This window comes from Glycine soja, chromosome 13 (genome assembly GCF_004193775.1).
Source record: "Glycine soja cultivar W05 chromosome 13, ASM419377v2, whole genome shotgun sequence".
NCBI lineage: Eukaryota > Viridiplantae > Streptophyta > Magnoliopsida > Fabales > Fabaceae > Glycine > Glycine soja.
Window position 1 is genome coordinate 30,739,347 of NC_041014.1, and position 12,844 is coordinate 30,752,190.

The 12,844-nt window shown below is 29.6% G+C and overlaps 2 protein-coding genes across 2 annotated transcripts; one reads left to right on the forward strand and one right to left on the reverse strand.

Annotated features, from left to right (window-relative positions):
* Positions 1 to 245: 245 nt before the first annotated feature.
* On the reverse strand, positions 246 to 4,627 carry LOC114382152 (serine/threonine protein phosphatase 2A 59 kDa regulatory subunit B' eta isoform-like). The gene is made up of 3 exons (XM_028341386.1): positions 4,232 to 4,627; positions 2,842 to 4,099; positions 246 to 898 (listed from the first exon to the last, which is right to left on the reverse strand). The coding sequence occupies exons 2-3, from the start codon at positions 4,048 to 4,050 to the stop codon at positions 542 to 544; spliced, it is 1,566 nt and encodes a 521-aa protein (XP_028197187.1). The 5' UTR covers positions 4,051 to 4,099; positions 4,232 to 4,627; the 3' UTR covers positions 246 to 541.
* Positions 4,628 to 11,827: 7,200 nt separating this feature from the next.
* LOC114381183 (50S ribosomal protein L11-like) lies at positions 11,828 to 12,674 on the forward strand. The gene has a single exon (XM_028340376.1). It carries the CDS (start codon positions 11,945 to 11,947, stop codon positions 12,392 to 12,394), a length of 450 nt encoding a protein of 149 aa, XP_028196177.1. The 5' UTR covers positions 11,828 to 11,944; the 3' UTR covers positions 12,395 to 12,674.
* Positions 12,675 to 12,844: the final 170 nt, after the last annotated feature.

Consider the following 12,844-nt stretch of genomic DNA (forward strand, 5'->3'; position numbering starts at 1 on the left):
AACTCCAAGAGAGACTCTTCAGGCTGGTGTATCACATCTCCTCTAATAGTAGTCTTTTTTGTCAAAAAAATCACAGTAATTAGGATCTTTGTGTCACTTAAAGTTCATTTTCCAATAATGTATTTTGAGAGGAATGAACTCATGTCCTCCTCCTCAAACTCAAGGCGTGTTGCCAACTGAGCCACATCCATCGGATGTTGTCTCTTTTTCTTTATTCAACCTTTATTATCAGATTACTACTGGTCTTGAAATGAAATGTTCATTGGAAATTCATTAAAAGGGGAAGTGCCCAAATGTGCTTCTTGGGTACAAAAGTATAAGCTATATAGTATGTAGTATATACTAATTAAGATTTGGATGTTGCGTTGCATGAGATATTTGCTACTAATCATAGCCTTCTATAAGAAGTGAATAAGAAGTATTTCAAGAAATTGCCCCTCTTGGCCAACCCACCACATGCAAACAAAAAAAACAAAATACTATAATCTTTGTTTAAAAAAAATGAAGCTATTGGAGCAGAATACATATATTCCAGTTCTATCTAACCTGCAGAGTTGCGAGTTGGTGCCTTACCAATAAGCACTGCTTCACCACTTGCAGCTTTCTTTGCAGCAAGCTCCTCCAAGCGTTTCCACGTGGCTTCACGCCCTGCTATGACTTCACTTTTCTTTGACTCATCTTCCTCAAACTTTTGTAAACATTCTTTAGATAGGTCGGGATCGACATCATTAAAAACCTTCCGCACATTCAAGGTCAAACCATGGACAGCTTGGTTCCAATGACTTCTAGCATTTCTCTCCAATGCAGGGAATATGATGGGCAGTATCACTTTTCGGTTTTGTTTGATCAAGCTCATGATGTGATCATTGTTCCACAAGAACAAGGCTCTCTCTGCCACCTGAGGGGGAAAAAAAACAAGATACATGTTTGTAGACTTTCTAGGGGAAATAGAATATTACAACTGCAACTCTACTAATTCAAGACAAAGGACAAGAATTAGGAGCAGCAATGTATGGGTTTATGGTGTTGTTTCTTAATTAAAATTAGAGTGAAACCTAAGTAACCTGCATATTAAAGGTCAGTGTTAAAAAACAGTGTTTGTTACCAAAGTCAAACTCTATTGGAGATCAACACCATAAAACATCTCAAGTACAACGCCTATGATTTGTCCTTAGACAACATGACAAATAAAACTAAACTTATCATTGTTCAGTTTTGAAGACTCAAATTTGGTGCTTTCACATGACACTATATCATTCAATGCATGTATAATATTAATTTAGTAGCATTACATGAGCAATTGAAACATCCTGCAGTGGAATTATTGTATCAACAAACTCATGCAAATTGCAGTAGATAATGCAACAGCAATTCAGAAAATCCACTAGAATAAAAAATATTGTGAGAAAGCTATGGAGCATTCCCCATTTGTGCAAACACTTCTAAATGAAATAAGCACCATCTAAAGTCTAAACAGTTTACACACTTTCTTTTCATTTACTAGGTTTATGGGGAGGGTGGGGTGCAGGGAAGGATGGATCCCTTTCCCATTAACATAACAGAAGTAAAATTGTATTTAATTTCTCTGAGAAAATGCCTGAAGACACGGTTAATCCAGTCAAAAAGAATGAAATAGAAGCTCCAAATATTCAACTTGCTGGGTGATAGTTGTCAATTGTCATCATCATAGTGTTAAGCAGAATAAGAATTAATATTATAAGGCTCATTTAATCAGGATTAATTCATCTTGTTCACAGCCCACTACACACATGTTGAGCACTACATAATAATCACTGCAAAATTATAAGAGTCTAAATTTGATAAAGGAAAGTCAAATCAGATACATATTACATACCATTACCAGTGGATTTCAACTTAAATTTGAAGAGTGGACTACTGTAGAGAATTAATAACTATGTACAAACACCAACTTATACTCACTGACTTTGATGTTGCCTAACAGTACTGTTATTAATTGCATCTATTCACATCACATGGTCTTTTAAATTGTAGGCTGCACTAAATTGCAAATTACTAGATGAATGTTGCATGTTGGAATGGTTACTAACATGAGTAACCTAATAAGAACCTTGGGAAAAGCACACCACAAAAGCTATCCGTTATAGTTAAAGAGTCCAAGGCCTTTTGTGGGATTCAAGTCCCATACCTTGCAAATGCCAAATGGATAATAAATCCTAATGTCCCACAACAGTCAGCAGCCCTGACACCCACCAGGCTAGTGGTGCACTAGCCCTTCGCCTAGTCTTGGGCAAACAATGCTGATAGAAAGCTTTGATACCAATTGATAAGAACCATGTGAGAACCACACTACAAAAGCTAGCAGTTATAGTTGGAGAACACAAGACTTTTAAACCCCACACTGAAATCTCATGGTTCCATGTGAGACTCATTTGAGACATTTCCCATACCTTGCAATTGGATCCTAACATAAGATAACCATAAAAACTCCCTCCCGATATGTGATTATTTAATTTTAAAGACCAAGTCATTGGAAAGCATAGATTTGAATGATTTCCATGTTTTAAGAAGGCATGAGGAAACAAAAGGATTTAAGTTTCTTTATTTTGTCATTGATATTATGTCACTTCAAAACCATAAGACAATATGCATTTAGCTATAGGATGATGCAAAAAGGTTAGTCCTTTTCTTGCTAATTAAAACAACTTATCAACTAGAGGAAGTGAATTGAGATATAGGATTCAGTAATCAGTATGAAGGAAGTTGCCAGAGAGAATTAATTTGAAATTCAGGTGTATTTTCATCATGAAATAAGAGGAGAAACAGAAAAGGAGCCAGAGGAAAGTATTGAAAAATTCAAACCTGAAAATGAGGGCTATTCAAACAACGTGCAATGCGACGAAACAATGGCACCATACAACGCTGAAATTCTGGGGGTTGAGTTGCTTCCAAGACTTCTTCCAACTCACCCAGGAACATAACCTCCTTTGGACTATTTGTTATAGGCCAGTACTTCAACAATCCCCTAATAATTGTATCAGCAAGCTTGCAGTCTTTCTCTACAAATTGGGTAATGCAATAAGATAACTGTTGATGATACATTGCTAAGCACTTTGGCTTGTGCAACGGAATCAGTATACGAACAAGAAACAGTTTGTGCTCTTCCTTCAATGGCAGTGCAAAACCATTAATGATGCTCCCAAGAATCTCCAGGAACTCAGCAATCCCATTGTGCTTCTCAGTCTCAAAAATAAAATTAAAGAACACATTATTGATGGCCTTCCTGATGAAAGGGCGATGTGCCATGAATTTCCCATAGATGCGGTGCAGCGTCATCTTCAAGTACTCGCGCTCCCTCGGATCCTCAGAGTCGAACAAATCCAGCAGCCTCAAAATGAATGACTGATCAATGTATCTCTTGGCCAACTTCGCATCCAGCTCGGGAGACGCCACAAACCTCAGAAAAAGCTCATACACAATCTGCAAATGAGGCCAGGCAGGATCCATAGAAGGCTCCTCCTCGTCCATGTCAACACCATCAACAATCTTATTCTCGCGCGGCTGAGGACTGAGCGTCCTGAATATATTTGCAGACACCATTTTCACAACCTCCTGCATCATATTCTCCACGAACTTGGCATTCGCGTTAGACACATAATCCACGAGCTCCACCAACGTCTGCCGCTTAATCTCCTTCTCCTTGAGGTGCTTGGCGGGGTCAGTGAAGTCAAACACCACACAACACATCCTAAGTTTCTTGATGAACAAAGTTGGCTTCTCAGAAGAGGGAACATCCCTAAAAGCAGGCAATGCCTCATAGGAACCAAAATTCCCATTGTTGGGGTTGTTGTGAATGTTGTTCTCATTCACAACATTCGGTAACGGAACTCTGTTACCATGATTCTGTCCCGCAGAGGAAGAATTCCCGGGTTTGGTGCCACCAGGGGTAACACTAACGGAATCACTGCTCTTCGAAGAAGTGGTAACACCATGATGTGTTCTCCCACTTCCACCGTGTTCGGAACCTTTCGATGACTTCCGAGGGAGTTTACTGAATATCTGTTTGAACATAATTCATCAAACAAACACGGAACAACCCTTTACCCCTTTTTCTGCTAATCTGAAATAAAATAAAATAAAATATAGAACAAAAATTAAAATTAAAAATATTAAAAAAGAGATCCCTAAAACCTTGTTAACTTCACAATCTCAACACGATAATAAGAATCACGCAATTGGAACGATAACCAACCAGACACAAATGTTGTTTGTCTGTGCACTTGTCCGATGATTGATACGATGATGATGTTGTTATTTGTGCACTTGTCGGAATAAATGAGAAAGAAGAAAACCCTTTTACTTATCTGGGTAGAAGAAGAAAACCCAGTTTCGTGATTCTACCCATGGTGATGATGGAGCAAACAAAATTCGATTTTGATGCGGAAAACCTTTTCGCCTCTGCAATCAGAAACAGTAACGGAGGAAACAGAGATCAGCGACGACGATGATCAGAAACACTCTGGTGTTTCAGAAATCTTCAAATAATAATCGGAGACACAATCTTCTTCTTCTTCGGCGTTGTTGGACCTGAAAAGCGAGAGCGAAACAAAGAATGTTCTGCAGATTTCCCTTTTTCGTTTTTTTTTTTTTGTTTTTTTCGAATATATATAATTCGGTTTAACTTAAAAAATAAATAAATGAGAATTTCAACTTGGAAGCATATGTGATCTTATCATTTACTTTCTCTATTGTATTTTTCTATATTGTTCTTGTGGTTTTTAATATTATACCGTTTTCATAATTTTTAAAATTAAATATTATTATTAAATATTAACATAATTTTTATATATTATTATTTTAATGGAACAATACAAAAATAACATAACAAAGAACAATATAAAAAAAAACAGTGAAAAAGTCAAATCCAACTATTTTGTATGCGTTTTGTAGATAATATAAAATTAAAATAATTGGAAAACAAAGAAAAAGTCGGATAAAAATCGAAAGCACATGCGGGGCAAGCATATACCGACTGCGAATTAATAATCACCAGAAAAATAGAAGAAATAAAATAATAATTACAGAATTTAATTAGAATATAGTTAGACCAAATCCAATGAAATTAAAACTAAATCAAAAACTCCCAGTTTTTTTAACACAAAGTCGAATTCTGCCATTAAACTTAAAGTTGAAGAGTGTTCTTAAATGTTACTATGACAATTTGTCAAAAAAATGTTAAATATTTGTATTTATTGTTTATTTGAGAAAAATATTAAAAATATAATATGAAATATGATTTAATTATAATGTATTGAAATATTGAAATTTTTAAAGTCTTTTTATATAGATTGTCGTATATAAATTTTATTGTAATTATTCTAAGAATCTAATTAAAATAAATTGATAATGTAAATAATTATAACATTATCTAAATATAAATTATCAAATATAGTACTAACATTGTTAGTTTTTATCGCTGAGTGAGCAACTCGCCTTAAATGATAAAAACAAGTAAGTAAATATAGTCACTGACGATAAAAAAAAAAAAAAAGAAACAGTTAATATTATTTGCATATACATAGTAAATCATAAATGTATAAAAATATTAATAGATTTTTTTTTCTTTATCGACTGAAATTATTTATTTTATCTTTTTAAATATTTTGAAAGACTTCCATCAAAGTCTTTATATTAATGAAGGGTTTATCAATTAGTTGTTGATTAAAGTGGCATTAACTCAAATTCTTTAAATAATATATTGAGTTTAAACATTGTTGATGAAAAAAAGATGTTAGAAGGAGAAATTTTATTAAAAATAATCATATGAATTTTTTTAATAGAAATTAATCGTTACCAAAGTCAATAAACATTTTATATTAAGTATTATATATGAGAAAAATATTTGGTAAAAAATAAATGTCATATTTTACTTTTTAATATAATATTAATTGTTCTTGTCTACCAATCCAAACAAATGTTATTTTAGTTTTTGAATTTAATATTAATATTATTCTTTTTCATTTATTTAATAAAGTTAGTTAGGTAAAACTATTATTATTTTTCATTTATATATTAATTTTTCTTGGTTTTCATAAAATAACTTAGAACAATTCTTATTTTAAAAAATATTAATTTTATAAAAATAATCTTATATCATCATTAATTTATTATAAATTTTATAATTCATCATTAATATATAAGAAATTAATATACAAGAAATATAAGTAAAAAAACATTATTATATTAAAAAGTTAAAATGATAATTATTTTAGGATAAATTATTTTTTTTATACGGCAATTAAAATGAAATGTTGGAAATATATATTTTCTGTATTTTGTTTATCGTTTAAAATAAAAACACATTTCCAAGAAATGTTGTTTCTCAATAATATTTTCTACCAATATTTTTCACATAATTATTTTTAAAGGGAGGTGAGAATGTAACTTATCTATGAGAAAAGATTTAACACTGTAGAAACATTTACTGGCCCTTTAATTTTTTTTTTACAATAAGATATCCCATCATTGAAAGTCATAAGACAATTATCTTTAATAAAAGCAATAAATAATTTTTTTTCTTTATTATGAAACATGTACTAATCAACATTCAACAAAATGTTATGACCAATTGAGTGAAAAAAAAATGTTACCACTAATTAAACAGATTTTAATTATTTTTAGAAATCACAATTCTCTTTAACATGAAAATTTCCCTTTTAACAAACACCGAACGACGCCCTAAAAAAAGTTTTATTTTAAAATTCCTATTTAAATTTAATAATCTTTTATGTAAAAATGAAACTCACATTAAGGTAAAAACACAGGGTAATGCTTATTAAAATGATTAAAATTTTAATAAAATAAATGTTAACTAACATTTGCAAGGTGTTAATTAAAAAACAAAAGTGAAAAAGTCTTTAATCAGCGTTTTCAAAACCCTTAATAATAAAAGAAAAGGAAGCAAACACGGTTTTGTGGTCTTTGTGGTTGTTTATTGACCTATGAATTTTGTGTTTTTAATTATAATGATAATTCCAGAGACGTAGTCAAGTCTGTACAATTACAATATGTGATATTTTCGACCAACTTGAAGTCTGCACCCAAACCATACGCTAGGCACCAGAACATGTCAAATGCCTAAACGACGTCGTAAGCCTTCGTTACAAATTACAATGAATGAATTTGACCACACAACACAACAGTATTTTTGTGTTATCATACTATTTGCTACGAAATATCTTGGATTTTGTCCAATCAATTATGCTCAGCACCTCTAGTGGGTTTTTTTTTTTTTCAATCTTATTTTTTCATTTATAATATTGAATTTGAATTTAAGATTTTGATTAAAAAAATAAAATATATTATCACTCTGAACCAACAATTCGTTAATTGCACAATACTGTTTGACAACAACCAAAAAAAAATCCACTCGTCTTTTCAAGATTTTCACTTTTCAGTTTAAATTCGATCGCAGATAGCTAAGTGTTAGACTTTGTACATGCTTTATTCGTAAGCTTTTTGTCCCGTAACATATAAATTTCACCGTTACCGTAAGCTTTTCTTCATTCGTGATCCTAATCATTATGTTATTTATAAAATTATTTCATCAGCTTTATCAGTAACTTTAAAGACGATATTTTATTTTATTTATGATTTTATAGAATTGATAAAATATTAGTATTTAAATACGTTTAACTTTAGTGTATTCTTTTTATCTCTCTACTATATAAAATATCCACCTCTTTATGTGAGTTATATATAAACCACTTCATCTACCGTACAATATCATTATTAAAAAAAACATTTCATTTTATGTATTGTTTTTAAATTAAGTAAATATTCAATAATTAATAAATATTATTTTTAATTTAATCTTATATATTACATTTTTTTATTAAAAAATGGAATACTATTGATAAAATAGACAAAGGTAGTTTGACAAAATTAAGAATATCTTTTTCAAAGTTAATAAATGCTAATATTTAATACTCCATACAAACTTTTAAAATCATTAAATGCCGTTAATTTAACATAATCATAAATATATTTGACAAATAAATTTTATTATATTAAGAGATATCAAAAAAATACTTTAGTATAAAGAATTCTTGTAAATTTTAAAGTTTATGGAGCAATATTATGACTTAATAGATTTCTTTATAAAATTTTTATAATAGTTTGAATTTTAATAAATTTATATCATAAGAATTTAAAGGATTTGAAAGGATTTTATAAATCTATAAGATTTGAGAGGAGTATGTGAATTTTTAAAAACACGTTCAAATAATAAGAGTTAGTGGAAAAAAATAATAAGAAATGATGAGGTTTTTAGATAAATTTAAAGTTATATGTTAATTTTTTTATTTTTTTAATTATTATAATTATTTTATAATAAATCTAATGACATGTTTAAATGGAGTGTGATAATAAACATATATTAGAAGGGAGTAGTAAGGGAGAAAAATTGGTAGGAGGATTACTGTTGTGTAAATGACAAATTAAGGATGATAGTCACGAAAATATTGCATTGAACATGTGATGAACATAATCAGTATAAGAACAAAAATGGTTAGTCTTAACACATAAGACAAACATTAATTTAATTTAGAAAACAAAGAAAAAAAGTACAAAGAGAAAGAGTACACTAGACATTTTTTTATTCCAAAATAATATGAGAAATATAGAGCAAATAGTCGTTTTCGTTCCTAAATGCGTAGAACACAAATTCGTCTCTTAGAGATGGAAATTCAAATTTTAGTCTCTAAGAATAAAAAATTTGTGACAAATTCATCTATTCATTAACTTACATCCGTTATCGTTAATGAAAAAGTTTAGGAGACACAGAGAGACAAAAATATCACAAAAATAATTGTCAATATGATTACTAATAAGTTAGACCAAAATGTAAGTAAATTATCATTGAACCAAAATGTTAATAAATTACCATTAAACCAAAATGTTAGTAATTTTTTATTGGACCAAAATGTTAATAATTTTTATTTTACCAAGATGTCAGTACATTTCCATTGGACCAAAATGTTAGTACATTTCCAATGGACTAATTTTTCAAACTTCAAATCTCGTTTAATTTAAAGGTAAAATATAATTTATTCTTTATATTTCCCTTTTTTATCTTTCCAAGCATAACATTATAATAAACACTTAAAAAAATAAGAAAAAAAAACATAAGATAGAATAAATATAATAATAAGTACAATATTGATTAATGAGCACAATCTATTTGTTGTTATGAAATTTCCAACGTGACAGTATTTTATCCAAAATATGAAACTCAAACAAACGATAAAGCACTCTCTAATGAGAAAATATATATAACACACGCATCTTGAATAATATTAAAGAAAAAATAAGGCATGTCTAATGATAGAAAAGAAAATCCGGTAACTAATAGAAAAAGAAAGAAACAAATCTAACAAAATCTCAAAGGTTTGGGTGAGATTGTTTGATAGATATTTTATACTAAAAAGTCTAATGAAATTCATCGAAATCCTTCTTAAAAAGTAATCCATTGAAATTTGTATATTATTGAGTACCAACAGATTTTTTTATAAATTATATAAAATTTTAATTGAATACCACTAAATTTTGTTATTTTTCTTAAAAAATCTTAAAAATTTTAATTAAATACCACAAGATTTATTTATATTATTTAAAAATCTTGGTTAATACTACAATATTTTTTATAAATATTGTAAAAGAAAAATCTTTTGAAATCTTATTCCAATGCACTCCCTTAATACACTCTCTCACTTCACTTATACAATTACTATGAAATGGATAAAAAAAAATCCAAGATAATAATTAATATTACTTTATTAATTATTATGTATTGGACAATCATGCCATTGATGTGAAATTTTTTTCAACTCTATGAGTAATTTTTAAAAAAATTTAGTTAACTACTTCTATTAAATCTCTCTTATTAATTATATTTTTTTTATTCATAATAGTCCACTTTCGAACCTATCATTGTACCAACCACATATTAACTCCTTTGTTGTTTTTTTTTTAAAGTTACATTCAAATTTTTTTTATTCTTTCAGTATAGAACTTGCTTTAGGAAAAATCTAAACAAAGTTACTTCCTCTATTCTAGAATAAAAGTAATTTTAGAGAAAAAAAGTTATTTTAAAAAATAAATACTGCATTAAGTATTTTTTTTTTTCAAAATTGCCCTCAATCAATATTTCATGCATTAATACAACAATTTTTTTTTCATGAATTTTTTTTCTTAAATCATTAGTATTTATTCATGCATTTATATGGCTGATTAATTTTAAAAATCACTTGTTTTTTTCCACCGGTAACACCACCGGATATAAGGAATTAGATGATGTATCAAGGTTTTAATTCATCAAATTTCTATAGGAATTTGTTACTATTAATAAGAAATGGGAGTAAATGAATAGAAATACTATTTAATTAAAGATAAAAGGTATATTAAAAAATCATTAATATTTTTTTTAAATACAATAAATTAATTATTTTTTTAATATATGTGTAACAACTTTAAACGATTTATATAAAGTGTACTCTTAATTAACATAAAATTACTGACATTACTCTTTTATTTTATTTAAAAAAGGTTACTGCTTTCACCCTTGCTTTCAACAAAATCGGAAGAATCTTCCGGACTTCATTGTCCATCACCAGAAAACGATCAACTACTCCTAAAAATATACTCTTACTCTTACCAACCAAAAACGCGTTCAAACACGACGTGAGGATTATGTTCAAGTGTGCCTGAATAAACAATAAAAAGTTTTGAAGTCAAGTAATAATTCTACATGACAATTTTATAAAATTTACTTTCATATTATTATGTAATTAGTATAAATTTTTAAATTTAATTTGTCAGCATAAAATATTTTTGTATAAAATTGAACTACAAAGCACTGTTAATTTTACCAAAAAAAAAAAATATACCCGACCTCAAAATTGAAAGATGTACCCCTCTTACCATTTTTTTAAAATATTTACGATATTATGAGAACTAAAATTTAAAACATGTTAAAATTACATTTAAATAAACTCTTGATTAAAAATATACATAAAAACTTTTTTCCTGATATTTGATAGTAGTAAATATCTGGTTAAATTAATTTGCATATCTTTAAACTATTTGACAATTTTAAACTAAGTTTCCAAAATTATATTTTTTAATTAAATAAAATAACTAAAAAAACAGTCAAATAATTCAAGACCTGCCGATTAAATTAACCTAAATAAGTGGAGTCCTTACTCCTTAATAATGAAAATCCTCCCAATTCCCAAGACTCTCTTTTCACTTGTTCCTCCGTAGCCCACAAAACTACTTAGTACTATTTTTTTTTGGATTTTCTTTGTGCACCTATCACTTTTCCAATACATTCTATAATAAGAAAAGGAAAAATTAAAAATACCCATACATATAATCAGATATGAATTACCAAAATAGTTGGTATTATTAACATAATATTTTAAAGAACTGATCTAATAAATTAATTATTAGATCAAAATTAATAATTATAAATTTTATTATATAAATTTATATATTTATTAAATATATATTAAAAATTTAAGTATTATATATAATAACATTAATTATTTTTTTTAATATAATTAACCTATTAATTTGGTTAAAATATCGTAAAAGTCACATATTTAAAACATGTATAAATTATTAATTTTAAATTATTTTATAAAAATATATTTTTAAGAATTCATATCAACATACGAAGGATTGGGCCAGATGAACCGACCCAATCCGTATGTAACCGAAGATAAGGAAAAAAAAAAAAAACCAGAAGAGAAGGAACGAAGTAAAAAAGGATAAAGGTTTGAAAGTTAAAAAAATATGTTAATGATGCAGCAAGAATAACCCCTCTTTGTTTCTAGACCTGGCCCATGAAATAGAATCTTAAGGCTTAAACCCTCACTGCTCCTCCGAAATCCCATCCACGAAGATGAGCATACCAAAGGCAGTGGCAGCGACGATCCGGCTCACGGTGCCGGCCGGAGGGGCTCGGCCAGCTCCACCGGTTGGACCGGCGCTGGGACAGTACCGGCTGAACCTGATGGCGTTCTGCAAGGACTTCAACGCGCGGACCCAGAAGTACAAGGCGGACACGCCCATGGCCGTCACGATAACGGCGTACAAGGACAACACCTTCGAGTTCGCCGTTAAGTCGCCGCCGGTGTCGTGGTACCTGAAGAAAGCCGCCGGCGTGGAATCCGGCAGCAGCCGGCCCGGTCACGTGACCTCGTCCTCGGTGTCCGTGCGGCACGTGTACGAGATCGCGAAGGCGAAACAGTCAGATCCGTACCTCCAGAACATGCCTCTCGAGTCCATTTCAAAGTCCATCATTGGAACCGCCAACAGCATGGGGATCAAGATCGTCAAGGACCTCGATTGAATCAATCTTTATATGCAGTATCAATTGTTTTGTTGTGTTGTGGTTTTAGGATTAGGGTTTCTCTTTTAAACCTCTTTTGAGTTTGAGCCTGCACATATGTTTTGTTATTTTGGCTAATGGATGTTTTGATTTGACATATCTTATGATATGGATAAAGTTGTTAACAAGATCGGTCATGTGCTTTAATCCTTTGGCAGGAAAATGTGTTAAATTTTACTTTGGACTATTTTATCAGTGACAATTAGGGGTCTGGGATCTACATAAACTCAGTTTTGTATTCCTTCCTCGTGGAATATGTTTTTTTTTTTTTTTTTTTTTATCTAGTTTGTTCCATGAACGATTTTAATATGTGAAATTACGAGAAAAATACTTATCCATTACCAAGGAAATGAGTTGTTGGCTGTCGAAATAAGAGGTAACTTGTTTGGTGTCTTTCTCGGAAAATATACA

Coding starts and splice junctions, on each gene's coding strand:
- LOC114382152 (XM_028341386.1), bottom strand. CDS start 4,050: ATGTTCAAACAGATATTCAGTAAACTCCCTCGGAAGTCATCGAAAGGT. Junction 899..2,841: donor TGAATAGCCCTCATTTTCAG/GTTTGAATTTTT, acceptor TTTCCCCCTCAG/GTGGCAGAGAGAGCCTTGTT.
- LOC114381183 (XM_028340376.1), top strand. CDS start 11,945: ATGAGCATACCAAAGGCAGTGGCAGCGACGATCCGGCTCACGGTGCCG.